Source organism: Rhinolophus sinicus, chromosome 12, assembly GCF_057876585.1.
Source record: "Rhinolophus sinicus isolate RSI-liver-muscle chromosome 12, RSI-T2T, whole genome shotgun sequence".
NCBI lineage: Eukaryota > Metazoa > Chordata > Mammalia > Chiroptera > Rhinolophidae > Rhinolophus > Rhinolophus sinicus.
In genome coordinates, this window is record NC_142512.1 from 13,670,188 (window position 1) to 13,696,669 (window position 26,482).

The following is a 26,482-nucleotide window of genomic DNA, read 5'->3' on the forward strand; positions in this document are numbered from 1 at the left end:
GAAAGGTCTAGACACCATTCCTTGGCCGGAGAACCACTGTAAGATGTATGAGCAAAAGTGCTGGCTTGAAGGAATCACTATCTGGAGGTGACAGATCAAATACATGATGCAGCAATACTGAGACCAGGTTTGTCCCAAGCACTGGGCTGCATAACCAAATGAAGAAGGCTCAGCTCCTTTCTCAGATTGCTCATAGGAAGGAAGACATAATCACACCACAGTGCGAGGGTGCTGTGAGAACACAGAGAACAGACGTGGCATCTCATTGCACCTGAGAGTGGAGAGTGGTCAAAGGGAGGCTTTCTGGAGGAGATGAGCTGTCTTAAAGATCACGTGGAAATTTGCCATATGTTCTATTAAACAACTACTGTACTATGTAACAACCTTTGTGCTAGGCCCTGGGAATACATCAGGGAACAAGAAACACAACAAAAAGGTTTTTAAATTAAATTATATTACATGCTAGATAAATGCTATATGGAAGAATAACACAGGGGATCAGAGAGTATGTGGAGGGGAGGAGTTGGTTATAGAAATGTCAGAGTTTGCACCAGGACAGTAGTAGGAGAGATGCAAAGGAGGGGATGAATTCCAGACATGTTTAATATTTAAAAAAAAAATAGTAATCAGTAACTGATAAGATACGCAGTCTGAAGAAATTCAGGATAATGCCAGGATTCTACTTTAGGTAAGTGCTGGGGTTGGAGGGTTTGCTACCATCTCAAATTCACCTAGAAAATCTTTCTACTTGGACGAAAAAATGGGGCCACATACTAAACCTGATAACTCAGGAGAGGCCTGTATGGCTGGCCCTACAAACTCAGAGACTGAAATTAACCACATAGGGTGGTGGTCTGAACAGAAAAATTGCTAACTAAAAGCTATAGTGGTTGGTACTCACATCCGTGGCCTGTAGTTTCCTTGACAAAGGTCAATCTTTACCTTAAGTGAGCCTGTCTACTGTTTTTTTGGTATCTACGATAACATACCCTTGGAATAGTGTCAGAGTAATCCCTTTTTCCGGACCCCTCAGGGCACAACCCACCACACCAGAGCAGGAAACTACAGAATCCTTCATTGTTGTAGTCCCTTGATTACCATCTCTAAGATGTGCTGTAAAATGCTAACTATTAATATTAAGTATCCTGTACCCACCAATGTAAAAGAAGTGTCTGTCTATCCAATTTACTTTTTATCCAATACCAGAGATTTCCCCGGCTTTGCTTCCCCCCACTCCCACCCCTTAATCCACCAGCAATGGATTTCATGTAACTTCTTCCTTTGATTCTAATGTATAAAATAAATTGCAAAACTACCATTTTCCGGAGCATTTTCTCAATCTGTTGAGACCTTGCTTCCTGGCAATTGTTATCAGTATGGCTCAAATAAACTCTTATAAGCTTTCTCTTAGGCTGGATGTTTTTTCGTGGACACACTCTTTCCCACTCAATCTCTTTGAAACAATTGTGACTGTTCAAAGTTATATTTTGGAACTCGATTTTTGTGTGTAAATCTTTGACTCCTGTCAAAATGTAAAATACTTGCACCAAACTTTAAACAATGATCAGTTGTTTACACTCTAGGTGTTGGATTCCAAAAGTGGGGCCCATGGATGGGGCTTTAGGATATCTGTGAATTCCCCGGTATTGTATAGATTTTTCCAGGAAAAGGGGTCATAGCTTTCATCATGATTTACAGGGATTGAAGCTTCTTTCTGTCTCTGTGAAGGTTAAGTGTCTGAGGCAAGGTAAGAGAGAGGTGACTGTAGACTTGGGGGAAAGCTGGGGTGGATGAGTAGGGAGACAGGAGTTGAAAAAGGGTAGTGCCAGACTGTCTGCCCCGAGCGCTTCTACTTCACCCACCTGATAGGACTGGGACACTGAGAGGAAAGGCCAGGCTGTTCTCTGCTCCTCCCCCACTGTCTGGCCAGGGACACCTGGGGAAAAAAGCAAAAAACTGAACCCTTCATTGAAGTCACCCCCAACCAAAGTATCTGTGGGTTAGGAATTAGGAAGCGTGTGGCCCCACAAATCATACAACTGTGGTATAGAACAAATGGTTCAGCCCAGAGATGCCACGGGGAGGCAGGAGGGGGAGGGGTCAAGTGTCGGACAGGTCAGCCCTGCTGGGAAGACTCCCCAGAGTAGGTACTGAGCTGAGGGAACCAGAACACGTGGCCTGCAACTGACCCACCAGGACTCGGCAAACCCCAGGTGACAGCAGGGCGAATGTATTAAGAGCTTAGAGGCTCACTGAGCAGTCGGGATCTACTGGCCTTGAACCAGATAAAGTGGGCGCTTGCCTCAGAGGCCCTTACCTTCTGGGGCTCTTAGGCGGCAAATAGGAGGGCCTCCCTCTCCCTAAGAGGGAACTGGAGAGCAGAAGCTACACCGGAGGGTAGAGGTAACCTTATCTTACAAGCGGGAAGTCCTGGGACCAGTGCTGGTAGGGGTGTTCGGCGTCAAGGATGGTCCTGGTCGCCTGGCTTGGTGACCCGCCCCATTCACGCCGGTTGGAAAGCCGATTTTCCTACCCGACTCCGCCAGCCACTTATCTCAATGACGTCTCTTCCTTGGGTCTTCTTGGTCCCAGGAATTGTTCCCTCGCTTGGGCACTGCCACGCGCGCTGTCTGAGGAGGACGCAGGCTACTGAAGGGACTAGTCTGGGGGTGGCCCTACCCGTCACTCCAGGAGGGTGGACAGATGCAAGGACAGAAATGGGGCTGCTGTTCACCTAGGGTTTTCAGGGTTCATTAATTGTCCCCAACCAGGCAACTCCACCGCTGTATTCAAAGCTGTGCTCCGGGGTGCTGTGTCCGAGCACCGCGGGCAAAGCGGGAAGAGTCGAGAACCCAAGTTCTAGAATGGCGACAAGACCGTGACTGGAGGGAGTGATAGGTAACTCGGGTGCTCCAGGCAGTCCAAGAGGGCTGCGCAGAGGTGAGGCTGAGACGACTCCCTTCCACTTGCCCGACATTATTTGCTGGTAGAAGTCGGAGCTCGAAGACCCGGAGCGGAAAGATTCCCAGACAAAAGCATTCAGCATCCTTCAACACAAAAGGTCCTTGAACACGCGAGGAAACTCACGGATTTAGAACTGCAGCAAGCCTAGTAAGTCCTCTAAAGACGTCCGCAGGTTTCTGTTCACGTCGGCTCGTTGGTCTAGGGGTATGATTCTCGCTTCGGGTGCGAGAGGTCCCGGGTTCAAATCCCGGACGAGCCCTACTTTGGTTTTTGCGGAGACTAGAGCACCGCAAGACACCTGGTTTTGGAATGCCGCTAAGGCAGCTTCCCTGGGAAGTGACCAGAGTGGAACTAATTCCTTAGAACGGATGTGCAGAGAGCAATTTTGTTCTGAGTGGACACTGCGGTGGCAGGAAACAGCTCACAGTGCTGCGCAGTACTTCCTAACACGCTAAAAAGAGCGCAGACACGTTCAGACTTGGGCGAGACACTCACTTTTTGTTCCCCACCTTCCTGCTTGGTTTGTGCCTTCACCACCGCCAAAGCCTGCTTTCATTTCGATTGATGCTGGTCAACCTAGAGCTGTGGAGCAGTGAAAAGGGGTGGGACCTATTCAGGGGTGTGTTTGAGAGAACCCATGGACTCTCAGAGAGCAGGTCTCTGCAGCCCTGGAGGCGTCTGTCTCGGTCATTCCTGATCGTGTCCACCCTTCTGGGGATTCACGCTCAGGTGTGGTTAAGAATGTGCTTAGGTTTTGGGTTAGCATTTCTTAGTGGTTGAAAAAACAAAATACCTACGTAGGAACTTCACCTTTAACACACTAAACTAGATGAAAGAATCAGATCAAGGGTTCTGAGGGGCCAGCAACAAGCTTGTTCCTCGTTAGTATAGTGGTGAGTATCCCCGCCTGTCACGCGGGAGACCGGGGTTCGATTCCCCGACGGGGAGAGCGCGTTAATTTTTCATTGTATTTGAATCTTTCTATTTTAAATCCTACTGATTTAGAAAGTCGTTATCCTGGGCCCTGGTATGAAGATGAAAAGAAGACCGGAAAGAAAAGAGAACGAAAGGAATAGTTTGTCCTGACTCGAGCTCACATTCTTGATTTCAAGTTTGTTTCACTTCAAGTGATTTGCGTTGTGGCTAAATTGGCAGTTATTCTCCCCATTCAAAATGTTTATTAGTCATTATTTTCACCGTTCACTATGCTTATTAGACGATAAGCATTGGTCGTTGACGATAATTTTAAAAAACACAGATGGGCAACAACACAAAACTAACACAGCGGGCGTAATCCCGCCGCCAGACTTGGCCTCCTGCGCGGTGCTTTTCTCCTTGACATAAAGGCGCATTTCCAGTCTCAGCTTGAAATTGAGAAAGCTCCTTTCGCCCGCAGCCACGCGGGGTCCTGGGCCTGCGCCCCGCACTAGCCAGGGTGTCGACCCTGGGCATTTTTTATTTCCTTTCGCCTCCCCTTTTTTTTTTGACTGTGGATTGACACTGCGATCCAAGCAAAACCCGAAATCCCGGGCGAAGATTCCACGTAGCTTCTTTCGATGAGGGAGTGAGGTGGGAATCCAACCGAGGTCACGGAGAGCTGGTCACCTAAGGAAACACCACGAGCATGACGCTGGGGTCAGGCCCAGGGAACTCAAGGGGAAAAAGTTTCAAAACAGACCTGCGTTGGCCGGGAATCGAACCCGGGTCAACTGCTTGGAAGGCAGCTATGCTCACCACTATACCACCAACGCCTTCTGTTTTTCCAGCTATCCGGAGGTACTTAAGTCTTAGACATATCTGCAGACTCGTGACTTGAATGATAAAATTCAAGGGGTGAATTAGGCCCTCCCCAACCCCCGACAGGGGAGGCTGAGATGGAAATAGTGTATGTTGTTTACTGAGCACTCACGTGTGAGCTGCTCAGCTCCCATCACCGCCTTTGCGCTACTGTCTCTCCGCGAGAGACTGGGTGATTGATTGTATCAAGTCTATAGACGAGGAAACCTAGCTCCAGAGAAGCTAAGTAAAGGGGTTTCTGAGTCATTGGTGGGGCAGATATTAAAGCTAAGATTCGTTCAAGGTGCCAGAACTGCAGAGACACAGTGATGGCTCTATGAGCCCCAGAAATAAATCCCGAAGACATAAAATCGCTTCTATATTGAGTGAGCTCAATGTGTCCCAAGGTTAAAGAATTGAGCTTTAGATCAAGTGTACTTAAGCACAATTTGTTCAGGGGATGTTTTACTTCTATGTGCACGCACGTCTAGCCCACTCGCGGCTCAAATAACCACGCTGGCAAAATCTTAGGCGCACGAGGATAACATTGCGCCCCTTATTGCGTATGATGTTTTTGTTCACGAGAACTGTCAAGCTGTGGCTTGTGAAAGGCTTTATGTCTCAAAAGCAGCGCATCTGACTCCAGATTATAAGGTTGTATATTTGAATCATCCCGGGGCTCACTTCACCGAACTTAACTATATATACAGTATCTGATAGACTGCTGGTAAAAGTTATCGGGAAAGGAAAGATAAAACCAACTCCGTTTATTATATGAGAAGAATATAAACACAAACCTCAGTGTTCCTGTGATTTTTTCCCCCTAAAGTGTCTGAATTTTCTAAAATAAAATTTTGGAACTTTTGTTTTCATCTTAATTCCGTCAAATCAACCAATTAAAATAATAACAGCTTTAATCTCATAGATATTTCAGGTGTCCTAACACAGAAATTGTTCATGAGCAATGCCCAATTCTTGTTCACAAAACGTATTTGGAATGATAAATGTTTTTTATTGGGAAGAATATAGCAATAATGAATACTTTCAAAGCAATAATAGTAATTTATACTCATTATCCTAAATCACTGTTAAATTTTGGCAGTTTAACTTCCACTTGCCAGTAGTGTACATAATCTTATACTCTATTATTTTCAATTATCATTGAAATATGATTCGATAGTCCTTATATTTATAATTTTTTTTAAAATTCGAGGACAATTCTGTAAATTACAGTAAACCCCCCTTATCCACAGTTTCACTTTCTGAGGCAGATACCTGCAGTCAAACATGGTCTGAAAATATTAAATGGAAAATTCCAGAAATAAAAAATTCATAAGTTTTAAATTGTCTATTCTGAATAGCTTAATGAAATCTGGTGCCACCCACTCTGTCCCGCCAGGATGTCAATCATCCCTTTATCCAGTTTATCCATGCTGTACAGTCATTCCTTGGTATCTGAAGGGAATTGGTTCCAGGATCCCCTTGGATACCCAAATCCGCAGATGCTCAAGTCCCTTATATAAAATGGTGTAATGTTTGCATATAATCTATGCACATTCTCCTATGTACTATAAATCATCTGTAGATTACTTATAATACCTAATACAATGAAAATGCTATGTAAATAGTTATCACACTGTATTGCTTAGGGACAAGAAAAAAAAGTCAGTACATGTGCAATACTGATGTTCTTTCCATGTCAACTTGAAGTAGAACACAAGGGTATTAAATACAAATACTACCTTTCTCCAGATTTCTCAGCAGTCACTAGAAGCCTTAAGCCATGTGCATTTTTGCTGCTTCCAGTATATTGAAAACAAAACCAAAAAGTCCAGGCCAACCACCCCATAGACTTTGTCTTTCTTGTGGGAAATTTCTTCCTTGCCATCTCTTTCCTTAACTAAAAGTGCCTTTGTTAATATAATAGGCTTGAATAGCTGGCAAAGAATCTGGGCTGCCTACACCAGCAGACATCCATCCAGGCTCAGGCTAGAATCTGTGCCTCACGCTTCTCTCGGCATTCTGATCCATGCCCCACCTTCTGCCGGAGTGGTCACTGTGTCACGTGTGCCAAGAAGAAGACACACCTTTTTACAGCCCTTTTCCCAGAAGTTGTGTGCTCAAATTTAGAACTGCTGATAATTTAGCAAGGCGACAGCCCGGGAAGGAGCCCTGACCACAAATGAGGAGGGCTTGTGAGGCTGGCCATCTGCACTCCTGTACCCCTCACGTCCAAACCAGAGCACCTTGCTACAATTAATTATTTTATAAGAAGATACAGAAAGGTAATTTTCTAATTCTATCTTTCCTTCTACATTTATTAGTTGACATTAGTTCACAAAGAAGATCCTTCTCTCATCCACCGGGGCCAGCTGATGTATTCGTCATATAATAGGTAGTGTTGAGGGTTTACTGTGTGTTAAGCACTGTGTTTCGTGCTTTAGTGACCTTACTTCATGTAATCCTGACAGCAACCCTGCAAGGCAGTATAACTATGCCCATTTTAGAGCTGACACACAGAAGGATTGAGCATTTTGCCAAGCAACACAGACTGCAAGTGGCAGGCCCAGAGGCAGCCCTGTAACACCCAAGTCCATGGTCTTTCTGCTACATCCTGCTGCATGCTATTCTTTAAAAGCCTTGATGAGTGACTAGGTAAGGTCTGGGGCACTGGGGATGAAAGGTTAATTGTAAAGTGTGATTTATGGTCCAAAAGAGCCCTGAGTGTATTAGGGGTTGAATATTGCCAGTCTAAAGACCAAATCCCACCCATAGACTTGTTTGATGACTTATTTGCCAACATTTATTATACAACTCAGCAAATTTTTCTTATAACTCTAGATTTCTAGCTTCTCTTTAAAAATAGAAAAATCTGTCCATACTTAGACTACGCTTTCATATAGTAATAATCAGCTAGTGCTGAGTATTGCCTCACCCATTCAGGCACATACTTTGCCACACTCTCCGCCACTCCCCGTTACTCCCCCAACACGGAAGTTGAGCTCCAGTTGTTTTATTCATACCTGTCTACATATACCATCCCAGCATACGTTCTGAAAACCTGGGATTCAGAAAATATCTGGATTTGGGGGAAAGACAGACACTAAGTTCCCATCCTAGCCCCTTTTGCTTCAAATACATTGTACTGAGAGGTGAAATACTTTTAAAAAATAGTGAACTGAAAGGCCATAACCTGACTTAGAAAAAAAGCAATTCAGTACCACAAATGCAAAGCCTTGAATGGAGCTGATGGTACAGGTCTGCAGGGCGCAGAGTCTGCAAGAGGGCAGCAGCAGGGTGTTAAGTTCCTATGGGGAAATAGGAACTGATTAAGGACAGGGTGCTGGAGCCACAGCTGCAACGATATCTCTGCATCAGAAAAGGAGGCTGTAAAAACTGCCAGCTCCCTGCCTGGAGTTACAAGCCCAAAAAAGCACAAGGACTGGGATGTAGCTTCAAGACCAAAAACAGAACCAACTTGCCCTCTCCTCAGGGACTTCATTTGAGATACTCTCAATATCAACATTGCAGCAGGAGCCCCCAAATACCATTATTAGAACTGATTTTTAACTGGGAGCAGAGGCTAAGTAATAGCAATGGCCAAATTGTAGGTCAGGAAGGGGTGAACACAAAGAAAGAGAGAAAACAACAAAAAAAGAAAAAAAGAAAAAAAAGATCTCTCACCCAAGATGAAGTTACAAAACAAAATCCCAAAATATATGAAGAAATATATGATTAGAGTGGGAGTAATTAGAGCATGGATTCAGTCTAGATGAAAATAAGTTTATGGCGCAGTCTGATAAAGAATTTAAAGTAAGAATGATTAGGATACGTAAAAAGATAAATGAAGAAATACTTCCACTTTAAAAAGAAATCATGAAACAAAGCCAGAAATTAAATAAAATTATAGGGATATACAAATGACCAGTTAGAAATCTTACACGAGTAGCAGACATAATAAAATAAGTCTATCTTACATTTTAAACTGGCCACAATCTGAGAGGGATTTGGCTGTTTCAAAAATAGAACTCAAGAATTTACCCAAAACACAAAACAGACAGACAAGAGATTTGAAAAACATGAAAAGGTAAGCAAAAAAGATGTGGAGGAGAGAAGTAGAGGCTCTTATATGCCTCCAAGAGGAGTTTCAGGAAAAAAAGACAGTAGAGGAAAATGGTAGAGAAACAGTATACATAAACTAAATTCTTAAAATATTACACTGGAGCTTCACCTATATGTCTTTTATTTCATTTAAAAAACCAGAATTAAATATGGCAAATCATATTAAGATCTGAATAATTGAGTCATAGTTACACAAGAGCTTTTACATAGTATTCTTGATATTGGAGCTATTTCATAATTTTTTGTGGTTAAGTACACTTAACATAAAATTTACAATTTTAACCATTTTGAAGTATACAATTCAGGGGTTTTTGGTACAGTCACACAGTTGTGCATCAATTGCTGCTATGTAATTCCAGAACATTTTCATCACTCCACAAAGAAACCCTATACCCATTGGTAGTCGACTCTCTACTCTCCCCTCCCCAGGTCATCGGAAACCAGTAATCTACTTTTTGCTTATGCTGGATATTTCACATAAATGGACCTTTTGTGTCTGCCATAATGTTTTCAAAGTTCATCCATGCTGGTTGTAGCATGTATCAATCCTTCATTCCTTTTTACGGCTGAGTAACATTCCATTGTGTGGCTTTACCTCATTTTGTTTATTTATTCATCAGTTGATGGACATTGCCCATCTCTGTCAGTTCCTCTTCCCAATACAATGGAATTTATATGACAATAACAACGAGTGAGGTATATTTGATTCTGTTGACATGGAAAAATGTCTAACATAAATTGATAGATTAAATATGAGAGAACAGTGCATGTATGAATCCGCTTGCACAATTTTTAAAGGAGAGACATAAACTAATATAACTGTAGAAAATTTCTGGAAGGATATGAGAAAATGTTATCAGGAGTTACCTCTAGGTAATTCCTCTAGTTGGGACTGAGGACTTTCAATTTCCTGTTTACAATCACTCTGCAGCCTTTTTTTCTTCTGTTGGCATGAATCATTTTGAGAACAAAATGCGCACACACACACACACACCCATACACACACTGAAGGATTCTGGAATGATACCTAAGAACCTAATGACAGTGGTTGCTTCTGGGGATGGGAGTAGAGGAGTAGACAATTAAAGATGGTAGACAGAACTGCCTGCTTCCTGAGGAGCTCTTAGCCCAAGATCTAGCATAATGAAGGCCTTTGTGGAGTTAGGAGGACTGCAGCTTCTACTTGTTTCCTTGATTTGGATGTGTTCTGGGCAAGAGCCAGTGTTGGTGGAATGCAGCCATTTTAATTTCTACGTTGTAGCTAAAAGAGCACTATTTTGTCAAGATGAACTGGTAGGCCCTAACGAATTATTTCTGGGAAGTGGCTGTCAGGCAATTGGAGTGTGACAAGACTAACTTGAATTTGATTATCCTGTTAGTCTCTGTGGAATTGTAACACAGGTTTTCTCTGATGAAGCTGTCATTCAATCCTAGCTTACCTATACACCAAGGAATCAGGTAATTTCTGCTGAACTTTGTTGGGAGTGTACGGTTCCCAGCTCCCATGTCACACTTAACGACACTGAATTGAGCAGCGTCTTTGTTGTACCCCCACCTACTCAGCAATGGTTCTTGGTACAGGACGGATACTGTGTGAGATGTGGCTATGGCCACTTCAGAGAACACTGGTTGACACCTTTTTATGGACCATGCAATTACTCACTCCCAGGGAATTTCACCCAGCCTTTCACTTAGGAAATCTAGAAGCTTGTACCCTTGAACGTGGAGCAGCAACACAGAAGTAGCCCAGTTTATAGATGTCATGTGGCATTTTACTTTTATATATTTACATGACTTTAATTCATTTCATCTATTGTAATCCCCTTCATGATGCCTTTGAGAAGAAGACCTTTGTGTTTTTAACTGTCAACGTGAACACAAATTCATGAATAAAACTTGACATATTTTACTGTAAAAAAAAAAGTTGGTAGAGAGACTTACTTTTAACTAGCCTGTAAATTTTATCATGTTCGTGTGTATTTCAAAGTCAGTACATCAACAGTATGGATAAATCTCACAAACATAATGTTGAATGAGAGAAGTCAGACACAGGAGAATATATATTGTATGATTCCATGAGTATAAAGGACAAACAGGCAAAACTATGAAGTTAGAAATCAGGATAGTGGCTACTCTTGGGAAAGGGGGTAGTGACTGGAAAAGGAGGACAAGGGGTCCTCCTGGGGTGCTGGAAATGTTCTGTTCCTTGATCTGGGTGCTGGTTTGACAGGGGTGTTTAGTTTGTGAAAGTCATCTGGCTATTTATGTTCTGTACGTACACTTCAATAAAAAGTCTTTAAAATGTATTAGAAGTGTAGTGTAGAGGCTTGTGGCACTGTCCCTCTTGATCCAATCTGTGAGGAGACATAAATGGACCTGGATAGGGCCTTCATCATCGTGGCAGAGACACATTTTGTCCAGGCCTGTCATTTGTGCCATAGGCGAACATTTGGACTCTAATAGCCAAGAGCAAACCCAGCAATGAAGTTTGACCTGGGGATGATTAGGGGAGTCTGGATGGAGGAGGGCAGCCATGTCCTGACGCACCCACTTAACTCAGCAGCACTGCTTCAGCTTTACCTTAAGGGGGACAAGTTAGTGGCGAGACATTGGGGATATTGGCCAGGGTCTCCCAATGAGCCCTTCTAGACCTTTCTGAGTCTACTACTCACTCCTGGATGGGGTTTATTGGCTGATGATGAGAATTTATGTCTTGAAATTTCTTTGGTGGATATTCCATTATCAAAAATAAAAGGTACTGTCATCTGTGCCTCACAAACATTATAGTATCCCAGCCATCCTGCCCTGAACTTTGGAAGACAACACAGTTCTGAGTCTTCCCAGTCACATGAAAATTCAGCCCTGGCAGATAAACAGTGGCGATCCCCTCTCACCTACCCCTCTCATTGTTACTTGGCCAGTAGCCAGAATCCACACCTAACATGGACTGGGAGGTGAAAAGCAAAGCAAGAGGAAAGAAGAAAAGAGTTCCTTAGAGCAAATTGCGAATTTATGTCATTATAAACCTAGGGAATATCTGCAGAAGTGTCGATTTTGTGTGTGCCAGATAGAGGACAGCAAGCATAATTTTGGATGGGGCTACATTTATCACTATGGGTGTAGATTGGTGATGTTCAAAGTATGGTTCACAGACTGATGTCTCTTCACAAACTGTTTCTTTCAGGTCCAGGATAAGTTTAGAATTTGAGAGTAAGCATTTAAAAACTCATACGGCATTTCTCAGAGTACTTTTATATATGTTGATTACAAACAAACAAAAATGTGGGCTTGTAATTTTTATATTTTTTAGATTTCATTCTTTCAAGCACTCATTTTTATTGTATTTTATACAAGTATCTTCTGTGATACACTGAAAATAATCAAGACTGGTTCTTCCCCACAGATCATTTATAACAGAGATTTTTGTTCACTAACGGAAACAGTCAGCTGGTAGTTGTCGAGCTGATAGAACAGTTTTTGTTTTGCTTTTATGAATAATGCAAATCCCAATTTTATGCTGGCCCATCAAATATTCCTGAAAAGCCAAATATGTTCTGACATAATGTGCAAGTGGGAATTTAATTACTCCAAGGGACAGAGGTACTGTATTAGATCTATCAGGTATTATGTCCCCTGATAGCTTCCAGAAAAGTCTCCCTTCACTAAATCCTGAGAAATAAACTGTACTGCAAGTGACAGGATATTTATAAAGCTTTGTATTGGCTAGTCTCTCTACGCCAAGTATGTTGATGAAGGCATTGCTATTGAAAAGGGCTCCCAGATCTTAGGAAGTGGGGTTGGGTTGACCCTCAGTGAAAACCTCCAGAAGCAAAATGATTTCTCACAAATGGCAGCAGGGTGGTCATGATCCTCACATCTCTGCATTAGGAACGGAGACCTGTTGGCTCATGTAAGGAAAATGCTGAAATAGGCATCTAGAGGCTCAAAAAATATCATCAAGGTCTTAGGTTCTTCCCAGACATCTCTCCTACCTTTTGCAATGTCAGCTTCGTTCTCAGGCTGCTCCTTTTAGGAGCATCACCAGCATCAACGCCGGGCTGTTTGCCTCCTGGTCCACTTCCAACAGGAGAAAAGAAGTTTCTGCCTAGGGTTCTGGAGAATTCTAAAATTCCCACTAAATGGCCACCTTAGGTCACATGTTTATCCCTGAATCAGTGACCATGATCCTGGAGTTAAAGGTGTTGACATGTAAATCAAACAGGGTCTACTCCTGGACCGGGGATGGGTTCAGCTTTCATCTCACAAAACTCAAAGTGCTTTCAGGAAGTGGAAATCACTCAGAGAATGGATGCTGGCTAGATAACCATAATGTCCGCTACAAAAGGTCTTGATCAAGTTAGGGATTTGGAGTTAGCAGCAACAGAAACCGACAACAAGAATGGGGAGACAGGCAGTTCCCTAGAGCAAAGTTAGGGTGTTATTATTTGAAGAGAGGAAGGGTGCGGGATAGGCAATACTACTACTTAGAAATATCCGCTAGTTATTTATTTCATAGAAGGTCTCAAGATGTATTTATTTAACCCAATAATAAAATTTGGGATTGGAAAGAAAAGTAGGGAGGGTGGCAGGAAAGTGAAAGTGAGAGTCAGTCCAAATAACATGGCCTTCATCAGGAGACCTGCAGAGAAAGGTCTGCTGGTGGAAAACAACTAGGGAGGTGAGCGACAGACGTTAAAGAACAAAATAGTAATAACACAAGACTAATTTACTATAATTGACTCTAGATCTAAGTATCTGCGATGACTTCATATATCAAGAGTAGCATTTAAATTCCCCTGGGGATAACGAAAATCCTTGGGCATTATATATGAGAGAAACATAAAAAGACTGAAAAAAAACACACAAACAACAAGTAAATAAATAAATAAATTCCACTCGGAATGGTGTAGTTTAACAAATTGTGCTGGCATAACTGGCTCTATCTGGCAGAAAACAGAGTTAGACCCTAGTTCATACATACACAGGGGTAAATTCCAGCTATATTAAAGATTTATATATATATATGAATATTCATATACATTTATATATATGAATATTCATATACATTTATATATATATACATTTATATATATATATATGAGAATATTTGGTTGAGAAATAAGGGATTCTTTCCTAAACCTGAACCCCAAAATGCTGTGGCTCGCATTCAGTTTCTTCCATTGGGACCCTGCGGGCTACGTCAGGGGAAACCCAGCCAGCCAATGAGCATTGGGCCTGGGCGGTGCGCTCAGCCAATGGGACTAGGGCGGGAGATTTGAAAAGGCCATAGCGGGGGGGGGGGGGCGCGGCCGGGGCGATTCCGTCGTTTGCTAGCAGCCAGCAGGTTGGCTGTGCCGCGGGCTCCAGGTGAGCTGACCTCCTTTCGTGGGTCTTTCGCTGGGAGAAGGCAAGTGATCAGACAGGTCTGGGGTCCACTGGGCTGGCCCGCGCGCACTCGGTCCGGCTGCTGGACGCTCAAGGTTTAGAGATAGGGTCCTGGAAAGGGGTGGGGCGGGTAGCAGGGCGGGGGCCGCAAAGCCAGCTCCCGGGTGCGCTGAAGAGGTTAGTTTGTTGATATCACTTTTACTGGCCTTTGGCAATCGCGTCTGGCTACCTCAGTCTGACCCCTCCCTTTCTCCCTCCCTCTTTTTCCTGTTTCTAACGGCTCTTTCTTTCTTCTTTGCTCAGCTCTCCTCCCCCTTTCCCTCTAAGGATGACTCAGAAGGAGAACGCATACCCCTGGCCCTACGGCCGACAGAAGGTAAGGGCTTTCCTTATCCTCCCCCCACCCTCATGGCGAGTTCCTGCTTCGATATTTGAGTTCCTGTAGAGGGTGCTCCTCTAAGCACTTTCTTCTCCCTTATGCTCCAAGAGTTTGCTGGCAAAATCCAGTCTGATCATTTGCAGCCACATCCTGTCACGTGCTGCGAACTTGAATCTGACCAGCCTTGTAGGGACCTCTGCAGGGCTGAGCCTTCTTGTCGTATACAAATGATAATAGACTGAGCAAGCAGGGTCTGGCCTTCAGGCCATGATTCCCAACCCTTGTCCTGAAAAAAATAGGCTTAATAATTTGGACTTTATTTTAATGACGGGTGTGAGATAAGGCTCTAAATAGATTTATTTTCCAGTTAGCCCAACACCTTTCATTGAAGAGTCTCTCCTCTGATTTGAAATACCAGCTTTATTATATATATTAAATTCCCACATATATGTGGGTCTATTTCTAGACTCTTTTGTTTAACTTGCTTATTTGTAAATGTCGCGTCCAGCGCAACACGGGCAGTGAGGATGCGAGAAGGGGCGGCTTTGGGTTAAGTTTTTAAGAAAGAAAGAAACAGAGACTTAATGCAGTTAAATCTCAGAAGGTCTGGGGACTCACTGTTATGAAAGACTGGCGCCCAGAATAAAGCCGACTGGTGGTATTTATTGACAAGTATACAAGGAAGTGTTATTGTTTCTGACAGTCTGTGAGACTCATCCATCACTTTATAGAAACAACCCAAACCAATTATGTTGGTCCCCAAACTGCCGAAGCAAAAGTCCTATGATGACTGAGGTGAGAATGTGACTCCCTAAAGGACGTATATCATATATCACATGTCGAGACTGTTTTATAGAGCTGAGCAGAGAGAGCTTGATCTTATCGCTCTAAAGACTTTTCTCACAATTAGGTGAGAGGGGAAAAACCAGAGAGTCAGTGGTTTTTCCCAGGCAGGGGGAAGGGGAGACAAGGCCCCTTCCCAAATCTTTTTAAGGCAGCTCATCGTGGGTCTCCATGGGGTTCTGCCTGGCTTGAGTCTTCCCCCCCTCCCCCGTGGGGAATCTCACTCGTCATTGGCTGCAAACCCTCTTTTGGAGACTAAATAGAGAGAAATATACAGTCCCAGGGATGCACAGTCTCACAGACTCTTCTTTCCTTAAGGAAAGACATGGGGGGACAGTCTGCTAGTCTGTTGTGTGACAACATGTAAATTCTATACTGATATCACTGTTTGGGAATAGCTTTTCTTCCTCTCTTGGCTAAATTAAAAGGAAGGAGCCCACACAGGCTTTGCTCCCTATTTGTGGGGCTTCAGTATCTGGGAGGGTCCACCTGTCCCCTTGTCCACCAGCTCCCTCCCTCATGGAGCATTGAGGAGGCTGTCAAGAGCAGAGGCTGAATGAGAAACCACTGTCACTTCTACACTGGTCACTCCCAGAAGAAAGTTGTGTATATTACCCAGAAGTTGAAAGTGAGAAGTGGTCCAAAGCCAACAGAGTAGCCCTCAGTGTCCCTAAAGCCTGTGGTTGCAAGGGATAAACTGATATTTGCTGAACATTCAAAGAGCTTATCTAAGCCTTACTAGACTGAACTCTTTAGGGGACTGTGAGAATGCCTCTGTGCTACAACTCCTTGAATTGTGGATCTTCATTGCCCCAGCCCTCTCTACTGTCCCCTGGGGTGCGGGGTTGGTGAATGAGTGGTGTCATGGTCAGGACTATAGAGATTGGACAGCTTCATGCTAGAGAATGTAGTGAGGGCCAAGGCCAAAGGGGTGAAATGTTAGGTGTTAGGGTAAGTCCTTTGCTCCTTATCTTCGGCAAATTTAGCTTATTTATTAATAACCCATTAATGTGGGGCTCTGAGCAGAGTCTTGGGGTTGAGTGGCAATATTGTGGTCTCAGTGCTCCTCTTTCAACCGGGAGTGGGTGGCTCTATAGCGAGAATGCTGCTTGTAGCACATTCCAACCTGGTCACTGGGACAAAGGCACCCTCAGAGCTCCCTGTGCTCCTTCTCAGGCTCACTCTGGCCTGAACACCCTGCCTCAGAGAGTCCTCCAGAAGGAGCCTGCCACCCCATCTTCGCTTGTCCTCATGAGCCGCTCCAGTGCCCAGCCCACAGGTAACTGGAACAAGGGGAAGAGGACTGACCTGAAGGAACTAGAGTTTGGGGAGGGTGGGGGAATGAAAATGTCAAAGGACGGCCTCAAACTATCTGTTTCTTCCTTAGCTGCCCATGGCCAGAACAGCAGTGAGACACCCAACTTAATGTAAGTGCCCAAGCCTTGGGGTGGCAAGAAGAGCGGATGGGAGAGTGAACAGGTTGGAAATGAGGGAGGTAGAAGCTAGGGGCAGGAGGAGGAGGGATGCAGGCAAGAAAACCTGATCCATCTTCGACTCCCTTGGAAGAGAAATGGGGCTGAGGGCTGGATGAGCTGAGGTGCAGGGAGAAGCCAAACAGCTCAGGTGATCCACAAACTGGTACTCAGCTGCCTTCCCCCCACTCTCTAATCAGCCGGTCCTTCACAATTGACGACTTTGAGATTGGGCGTCCTCTGGGCAAAGGCAAGTTTGGAAATGTGTACTTGGCTCGGGAGAAGAAAAGCCATTTCATCGTGGCGCTCAAGGTGCTCTTCAAGTCTCAGATAGAGAAGGAAGGTGTGGAGCATCAGCTGCGCAGGGAGATCGAAATCCAGGCTCATCTGCAGTAAGGGTCGACGCACTCTGAGCCAAAGCCCCTCTGCTCTGTCCCCCAGCTCCTGTTTCACCCCCACTGCATCCAGATTGTTTTCCCTGCAGCTGTAGCCACGTAGCCATGGAGCTCTCCATCCTGGCCGGAGCTTTGAATCCAATCCGGAGAGCTGCCTCCAGTTCCCTCTTACCACTGCCAGCCCTGTTGACGCCTAGTCCAAGTCTGACCCCAGTTTAACCCACATGGGACCTGTTGTCTTTGCCATTTCCTCAGGACTCCTCCTCCATTTCTTCTCTCAGGCATCCCAACATCTTGCGACTCTACAACTATTTCTATGACCGTCGAAGGATCTACCTGATTCTGGAATATGCCCCCCGTGGGGAGCTCTACAAGGAGCTGCAGAAGAGCCGCACTTTTGATGAGCAACGAACAGCCACGGTTGGGAAGGGGTGGGCAGGGACCCTGAGGTTGGGGGATGCTGCTGGCCGCTAGAGGTCCATCCTTGTCTGACTACCTGTCATTGGCCCTCCCAGATCATGGAGGAGCTGGCAGATGCCCTGATGTACTGCCACGGGAAGAAGGTGATTCACAGAGACATAAAGCCAGAGAATCTGCTCTTGGGACTCCAGGGAGAGCTGAAAATTGCTGACTTCGGCTGGTCTGTACATGCCCCCTCCCTGAGGTAAGGTGGGCCAGGAAGCCAACCCTGGGTGTGAGGCTGGGACATTCAGAATAAAACCACTCCAGATCTTGTTACCCAGAGAAGTTTAGGTTTGTCCTCGTGCAAATATATAGACATAGCAGTATCTTAATAAAAATCGGAGACTCAGTTTTGTTGCCCAGATTTCTGACTCAATATATTGGAACCCTCTTGCCATGTCATTGACGATATTCCCACATCATTTTTAGTGGCTTCAGAGTATTGCATAGTAGAGATGTAACCTGATTTATTTAAGTGGGAATTGCTTCATGGACATTCGAGATAGTCCCAAATTTTTCTTTAATTCTAAGGTGAACATTGCTCTCCTATCTGATTATTTATTTTAAGACACATCCCTCAGTGTGGAAATGCTGAGGCAGTCTGTAATCCCATCTCTGGGGCTTTATATCTTCACCCCACTCCTACCCCAGGGCCCTGTCAGAGCCTGGTTGGAACACTATCCTGGTACATTCTGGGGTCTCTTGGCTCCCTACCATCAGGCATCAGGGAAAGGAGAGGCCATCTGTCTCTGGAATCCCTGCCTACTCCCCCCACCCTACCCAGGAGGAAGACAATGTGTGGCACCCTGGACTACCTTCCCCCAGAGATGATTGAGGGGCGCATGCACAACGAGAAGGTGGATCTGTGGTGCATCGGAGTACTCTGCTATGAGCTGCTGGTGGGAAACCCACCCTTCGAGAGTGCTTCGCACAATGAAACTTATCGGCGCATCGTCAAGGTGGGAGGGCTGGCTCCGGGTGCCTGGCCCAGGCTTTGTGACAGCCATAGAGATCAGCGGCTGGGAGTAGCAAAAACATAGTTCTGTGGCCTACATAACTCTCCACATAGAATAGGTGGTCAAGGAGAAAGCAGCCAGGATAGAACTAATGGGGTCCTTCCTTCTCCTTTATTGCAGGTGGACCTAAAGTTCCCCGCTTCTGTGCCCTCAGGAGCCCAGGACCTCATCTCCAAGCTGCTCAAACACAACCCCTCAGAACGGCTGCCCCTGGCCCGGGTCTCAACCCACCCTTGGGTCCGGGCCCACTCTCGGAGGGTACTGCCTCCCTCCGCCCTTCAGTCTGTCTCCTAAATTGTCCCTGTCATTTACTCAGTTGTCTGTCCTTATATGTGTAATTAGAAGGAGGAGGCCCTGTCTGTTTTCTTATCTGTCTTCTACCTCCTTTTTATTTAATAAAGTCTGAAGCTTTTTACATTGATGAGTGTAGATGTTTACAGGTAGAGACTTTGCTGGGGAGGAAGCTGTCCCCTATAGGGAGGAGGCTAGGGAGTTGCCCAGGCTGGGTGCAGAGATGGGTACTGCATCACTGCCCGTGGTAGCACCCTGCCCTCAGCTCTGACACCAACCCCGTCAGCTCCCAGCCACCCTGCTCCCACTGTCTTTTCTTTCCCCTGCTCTGACTCTCAGGGTCTGGAGGTGCTGGGGACCTCGGCTCCAGTCCGCTAAGCCTGATCTCTGTCCACCTCTTCTCACTCTCAATTGTCTGGCCTCTAGTCTTTCCCTCTCCTGGTTCACTCCCTGCCGACCTAGGAGCAACTGAACAGTGCTGTACCCAGTGCTTGTGTTACTGCTCGGGTCAGGATCTAGTATAGGAATGAACAGGAGCAGTACTGAGGGTGTCTCATTCCTGACTCAATTTTTCACTGTTAAGTATAATGCTTGCTGTAGGTTTACCCTCATTTGGCAGATAAGACAACAGAAGCATTACGTGATCTGCCCAAATTCACACGACTAGTAAGTATAGAATCCCAATTTTAAAACCATATTTAATATAATAACTCTAGAATGGTATAATGCTGCCTTTCCACAACACACACATTTATTTGCTTTTTATAAATTTTATTGGGGGAATATTGGGAAACAGTATGTTTCTCCAGGGCCCATCAGCTCCAAGTAGTTGTCCTTCAATCTAGTTGTGGAGGGCGCAGCTCAGCTCCAAGTCCAGTTGCCTTTTTCAATCTTTAGTTGCAGGAGGCGCAGCCCATCATCCCATGTGGGAATTGAACCAGCAACGTTGTTATTGAGAGCATGCGCTCTAACCAATTGAGCCATCCAGCCACCCCACACGTTTATTTTCTATGTATGTGTATCAGAAGCAGAACAAGAATTACAATTTTTGCTGTTACTAAGTAGTAGTCTTCAAAAAAGTCCTTTATCAGGTTAGGGTAGGCCTAGTCTCTTCTTAGTTTGCTAAGGGTTTGGCATTTTTGTGTCATTAATAGGTGTTGACTTTCATGAAATGCTTTTTCTGTATCTATTGATTATTTGCTCTTGTAATCCATGTGGCAAGGTAAATCAATAAATTTTCTTATTTTTATTTTATCTCAGTGATTCATGCTGTATTTGATTCCTAGAGCTGCGGTAACAAAATACCACAAACTTGTGGTTTAAAACAACAGAAATTTACTCTGGCAGTTCTGGAGGTCCAAAATCAAGGTGTCCACCGTGTCACACTGCCTTCGAAGGCTCTAGGGAAAAATCCTTGCCTCTTCCAGCTCCAGGTGGCTCCAGGCATTTCTTGGCTTGTGGCTGCATACCTCCAGTCTCTGCTTCCGTCTTCACATGGCCTTCCCTCTCTGTCTTTGTCTCTCTGTGTATCATAAGAACGCTAGTCATTTGATTTATTTGATTTAGGGCCCAGATAACCCAGGATGCTCTCGTCTCAAGATCCTTAATTATATATGCAAAGACTCTTTTCCTAAAAACTTCACATTCGTAGATTCATAGGACACAGACATATTTTTTGAGGGGCTACCATGCAATCCACTACACGTAGCCAGATTAAAACAACTGGATTATAAGGCTTTTTTTTTTTCTAAAGCAGTCTGCTAATTTCTTTTGCCAGAGACATCCAGTTCCAAATCTTTTTGCTGTTTTGTTTTTAGTATTTACCATCTATTTCCAGATAACATGCTTCTGTTGCGACTTCGTAAGTCTTCCATTTTAGGCATTACCTAGTGTTTTCCTGCTATAAAATTTAAGGATTTCACTCTTCCACCCCACTGCCACCATACACACGTACATTTTCTGTTCCTGTATCCTTCTGATGTAATTCTGTCATAATTTTGGTTGGATTTATTCATTTGACAATAGTTATTAAGTACTTTCAACATTTGGGTGCTGCTTTATAGAGGCTGGAGGTAAAGCAGTGAATAGAAGAAAAAATCCTCTGTGCTCATGGACCTTGCAAATCGAGAGGATCAATGTCCAGTGTTTATATTTTGACCATTAGATGCTTGCCAAACTAATTTATGCAGCATTCTATTGTTTTCCTTTCTAGTACAATAGAACATCCCTGAAGTCAACAGTCTTATGTCATTTGCTCAATCCTTTATGTACAGGTCATTCATCTATCTCCAAGTTCTCCCCCAGTCTGAGTGTCTTAAAGCTATCAATACCCATCAAGTGTCACTTCATTGAGTCACACAGGCCTGATGTGGAATATATTTGTATTTTTCAGGTCTCAATATCCTCTGATTACCATTATGATTTCTTCTCTGATTCAGAGTATGTCAAAAGTGTTTGAAAAAGTCAAAACACATGAGCTTTCCCCCATCTGGGTTCTGCCCTGTTTCTCCTCACTGCCAAGCCTGCTAGGCAAATGCGCCTGTGACTTCTAATTTTCCTTATGCCCAGGCTCCATTTCCCCAGGGCTTGTGTTTGAGCTGTGTATTGTCTCTTTAAAAATTTTGTTTTAATTTACACAAATGAGTTAGTTCACTTATAAATAACACAAATAAGGTGAAATTCCACTTTTCCAACTATACTAATATCAGAAACTAATAGTTTAGTAACATTTCTAGTGCTTCTTTGTATTCACATTCCTGTCTACATACTAGAAAACAGCATTTTTAGCATGTGGGATTTCTTTAAGTTTTGCCCTGTATGTGTTGTTTTGTCATTTGCCTTTTGCCCTTATGATGCCTTAGAAGGCTCTTTATGAGTTTGGATAGATGTGCATTTTTTTTTAAGCTGCTGCACTTTAACCCTAATATAGATATTCCTAGGTTTTCAAAATGCCATTTTGTGGGGTGCATTTGAGATCTTGCTCCCCAGCACATGTGGTCAGTTTGGCTTGAATAAATTCATCAAAAAAATAATACTACTACTAAATATAAAAATAACAAAAATGCCATTTTGTTGATGGACATGTAGACTATTTTCAATGCGTTATACTATAGTCACGTCTTTTACATTCCTCCCTGTGCTCCTGTGTGAGGGCTTTTCTGGGAAAGATCTAGAGAAGACGGCACTGCTGGGTGGAAGGTATATTGAAATGTTCAATATATTTTGCCTAATTGCTCTCCAAAGTGGTGGTGCAGCTCCTGCTCCCACCAGCAATGATAGAGGATACCCATTTTCCTGCACCCTCCCCCATGTGTTGGCTTTTCCACTCCCTAAGTCACCAAAGTTCTCCACAATCCCCACCCTTATGACGTTCCCTTGCCATTCTCTGAGAAGCAGCAGAACTAGGTCTTTTATAATCCAACCAATGCTCCCAAGCTACCTCTCTTCACATGTCAGCTGCCTCCGCACTCCTACTCTCAAGTGGAAGAAGCACCCTGGTCCCATCAGAGGCCACCTTCCAGGTGTGCTCTGGACCCAGTCCTTTTGCCATTCAACAAGTTCATCTCAGCAGCTGTCTTGTCAACCATTAATATGTTCCTTTTTTGGTGGACAATTCTCATCATACAAATCTAGTAGCTTGAGCCACATCTGATTAGCTCCCCATGTACTCTCACAGCAAAATTTCTCAAGCGCATTGTCTACACTCAATGTGTGCACTGACTTCCTCACCAATCTGTGCCATGACCTTTGTCAGTAACCTGGGCTTGACCCGCAGAGACTTAAAAGGCATCCTGTCCTGTGTTCCTCCCCCACCCCCACCCCTCAGCTGCTGAAACTATTCCAGCCAAATCTGACAGGCCCTTTTCTGACCCCACCTCTCAGCCACATTCAACGGGTGAACTTTCTCTTCTAGAACTACATCCCTCCCTTCCTTCCAATTTCAGAAACCACACTATCTTCATTTTCCTTCTCGCCTAGCTAATTCCCTTGAGCTCAGCCCTCCTCTGAGCCTGATGGTGGCCCTGGGGGCTCCGTGTTGGGTTCTCTTTTCCATCTACACTCTGATGTCATTCTATCCCATGGCTTTAACATGACTCTCACATTACTATCTCTCACCTGAACCTTTCCACCAAGCTGGAGACTTGGCATCTCCAATTAATGTGTCTAATAGGCTTCTCAAAGTTAACACACCTAAAACGTACTCTCGATTCACTACCCCCCTCCAGAAAAAAAACATATATTTCCTATCTCAGTCAATAGCACCATCATTCACCCAGTTGCTGAGACCAAAAAACTAGGAATCATCCGTGGTTTCTCTCCCTTTTCTTCTCTGCTACCCCTGCCCTTCCTACCTCCAGTCAAATCCACTGAGTCCCAGCCCCACCCTCCTTACAAACTCCTTTGTTCTCATGCTACTTCAAGCCAACATCTTTTCTGGCTTGGACGACGGCAACAGCCTCCTAACTGTTCTCCCAGCCTCTATTCCTGGCCTCTACAGTCCATGCTCCACAGAATGGAAATTAGTGAATGTCATTCCCTTCTTCAAAACCCTCCTTTGGTTTTTCAGTGTAGTGCTTAGAATAAAATCCAAAATCCTTGCCATGGCAAGGTCCTCTGTTGGTTTTCAACATCAGATTCACCTGGAGGGCTTAAAAAGAAAATAGAACTCTCAGACCTTCATTGTGAGAAATTCAGATTTAATTGGCCGGGCTTGAGACCTAGGCATTTATATATTTTAAAACTCCCCAGGTGATTCTGTGTTTAAAATCCCTGCCTAAAGAGATCCTGCCCCTTCCTACCTCTCCAAACTTTTCTTCTGTTCATCCGCTTTCCTCACTAAAGCATTGGTCTCCTTGCTGTTCCCTGAACATGCCACATTTGTTTCCACCTCAGGGCCTTTGCACTTGCTCTCTTCCCTCTGTCTCGAATGCCACTCCCAGACTATTTTGAGCCTGCGTCCTCAGTGATTTTGTTGAGATGCTGAATTAGCCAACCCTGGCGTCCTTGGCCATCTTTCTATTATATGTATCTTTTGCTACATGTAAGATCAAAGGATATCAACAATTTATCATGCTTGTATACTTTGCCAATTTTGTTTTCCTTTCTGCAGTTTGTCTTTGTCATGCGGGGGACCCTGCTCGCTGTGCCATGTGTCATGCAGGGTGTCATGCGGGGTCTCCTGTCCCACTCCCCACATAAGAATGCAGGATATGGTGAGCCCAAAAAGGAACACCCACAGAGCCATAAGTAGGGGAGTCATACCACTATAGTCTCGCTGGTGGTTGGGTTGGAGACACAGGAAAAAAACATCCACCAGCACCCCAACAAGGGGTCTTCCTGCACCAATCTTACTTGCTAGCTGCAATCGTCCATGCTAACCGCAATACACTCTTGCTAGCTTAGCCACCATCTTCTTGCTAGCCCCATTTGCTGCTTCCATAGCCACGGCAGTTATATTAGTGGCCAATGGCTCACTGGTTACAGGTGACGGCCAACTAGCCACAGCTGATGACCGTCCAATCGCAGTTGATGGACATTTACTACCTGAGCCAGCACCTTTCCACGTGAGGCTGAGAGCCTGGAAACTACACTCCTGCCTCTGTCCCCACAGTCTTTTAACATAATTTAGGGTGGCTTTTCTATGTTGAAGATTTCCAGTTTTATGTTGTCAAATCATCTTTTTCCTTTGTGGTATTTTACTTTTGGTCTTTCTTTAAAAAACCTTAATCACGCCAAGCTTATATATATTTTTAAATGCACTTTGTTTGCTTTCTGTACTTTTCTTCTTTTCATTTAAAATTGTGCTCAAAATGGAATTTATTTTATTTTTTGATGTAAGGAATGAAATAATTGTTTTTGGTTTTACTTTAGTTCAAATAGCTGGTCTCTTATACCATTTATATAAATTGATTCAAAATGCTATTTTCTTTGTATACTAACTTTTCATATACAGGAATTGCATAGTTTGCAACAAAAAATATGTGTATTCATGGAGTAGCAGGGATCACATGGGCCTTTAACAGGACACTGGTCCCTGATTGCAACAAAACCCGTCCATCTCTATCTCCCTGCATTGTGTATTACAGGCCTCTTTGACCAAAAAATATTTTTATAAAATATTGAAAAGCATATTCCAAAGCCTCCTGAACAGAGTGTGCATATGTGTGAAAATAGTAGTCACATCAGACCTCCAGAAGTGACCAACAGTTGGTGACAGTGATAGGCAAACAGGAGAAGTAAGCACTTCCTGGGAAGTGAGCCACTTCTCAGCAGCCTGCAGTACAAGAGGTGGCAAACTTTATCTGTAAATGTCTGGGAGGTAATTAAGGTTTTATAGGCCATATGGCTTCTGTTGCAACTACTTAACTCTGACGTTACGGCACAAAAGCAACCATAGGCAGTATACTCACATCAATGAGTGAACATGGCTGTATTCCAATAAAACTTTATGGACATTAAAATTTGAATTTAATTCACATCTTGGGAGGCCAAATATAATGACAAATGACCCTTGTTATGGATTGAATGTTTTTATCTCTCCAAAATTCATATGTTGAAGCCCTAATATGTGATGATATTTGGAGGTGGGGCGTGTGGAAGTAATAATGAGGTCATGAGGGTAGGTAGGGTCCTCATGACAGGATTAGAGTCCTTATAAGAAAAGCTAACATTCTCTCTCCACCATGTGAGGACACATCAAGAAGGTGGCTGTCTGCAAGCCAGGAAAAGGGGCCTCACCAGGAACTGAATCAGCTGACACCTTGGACTTTCCAGCCTTTAGAACTGGGAGAAATAAATGTCTGTTGTTTAAGACACCAGGTTGATAGTATTTTGTTATAGCAACCCAAGAAGACTAATATAACCTCCAAAGAATGACAAGTGACATAGCTATTGTGCCACCATGAGGAAGCCCACTTGTGATAAAGCCGCTCACAGACAGAAACCAAGGCCTTCATGATGGCCTTAGGGCACTGAATGCAAGCTTCTTTGACATGCACTCTGTCGTGAGACCATTATTGCATGACATAATCAACCTCCCCGCCCTTTGTTGGATCAACTTGTGTTTTCTGTCAGTTACTGAGTAAAGAGGGTCCGTCTGCAGAAGGGGTAAAAGAAAGATTGGGGGTGGGGGGCAGTGTCAGTCTTGGAGAAAGGGAGTAAAGCTTAGAGTAGACCACTGGCCTCATGGTGTATTAGTCAGGACTCTGGGTGCAAATGACAGAAACCCATCTTGAGTGAGTTCAAGGCAAAAAGGGGAAATTAATGACTTAGGGTGATTTATTTAATAAATATTGACCCCCTACTATATACTAGGCACTGTTCTAAGCACGGGGGTTACAGATTAGCACAAAATAGACAACATGCCTTACTTTCATG

The 26,482-nt window shown here is 44.1% G+C and overlaps 1 protein-coding gene and 3 non-coding genes across 5 annotated transcripts; 3 read left to right on the forward strand and 1 right to left on the reverse strand.

Annotated features, from left to right (window-relative positions):
* The first annotated feature begins 3,151 nt into the window (after positions 1-3,151).
* TRNAP-CGG (transfer RNA proline (anticodon CGG)) lies at positions 3,152-3,223 on the forward strand. The gene has a single exon. It is a non-coding gene; the product is annotated as a tRNA-Pro (tRNA).
* A 617-nt stretch (positions 3,224-3,840) lies between these two features.
* TRNAD-GUC (transfer RNA aspartic acid (anticodon GUC)) lies at positions 3,841-3,912 on the forward strand. Its single transcript has one exon. It is a non-coding gene; the product is annotated as a tRNA-Asp (tRNA).
* Positions 3,913-4,643: 731 nt separating this feature from the next.
* TRNAG-UCC (transfer RNA glycine (anticodon UCC)) lies at positions 4,644-4,715 on the reverse strand. The gene has a single exon. It is a non-coding gene; the product is annotated as a tRNA-Gly (tRNA).
* A 9,432-nt stretch (positions 4,716-14,147) lies between these two features.
* AURKB (aurora kinase B) lies at positions 14,148-20,359 on the forward strand. 2 transcript variants are annotated; one of them, XM_019745061.3, is made up of 9 exons: positions 14,148-14,229; positions 14,551-14,623; positions 16,646-16,748; positions 16,857-16,896; positions 17,142-17,333; positions 17,618-17,756; positions 17,852-18,000; positions 18,583-18,757; positions 18,935-20,359. In XM_019745061.3, exons 2-9 carry the CDS (start codon positions 14,576-14,578, stop codon positions 19,106-19,108), a joined length of 1,020 nt encoding a protein of 339 aa, XP_019600620.2. In that variant the 5' UTR covers positions 14,148-14,229; positions 14,551-14,575; the 3' UTR covers positions 19,109-20,359. The 2 variants fall into 2 exon arrangements, with proteins under 2 accessions (XP_019600620.2, XP_074175806.1); XM_074319705.2 differs by having other exon boundaries at positions 14,203-14,269; positions 18,935-19,233.
* The last annotated feature ends 6,123 nt before the right edge of the window (positions 20,360-26,482 follow it).

What these genes read in the sequence shown, in the direction of transcription:
- AURKB (XM_019745061.3), top strand. Translation starts at nt 14,576, where the DNA reads ATGACTCAGAAGGAGAACGCATACCCCTGGCCCTACGGCCGACAGAAG. An exon ending in GGCCCTACGGCCGACAGAAG is followed by an intron (nt 14,624 to 16,645) that starts GTAAGGGCTTTC and finishes GCTCCTTCTCAG; the next exon opens with GCTCACTCTGGCCTGAACAC. An exon ending in ATGAGCAACGAACAGCCACG is followed by an intron (nt 17,757 to 17,851) that starts GTTGGGAAGGGG and finishes TGGCCCTCCCAG; the next exon opens with ATCATGGAGGAGCTGGCAGA.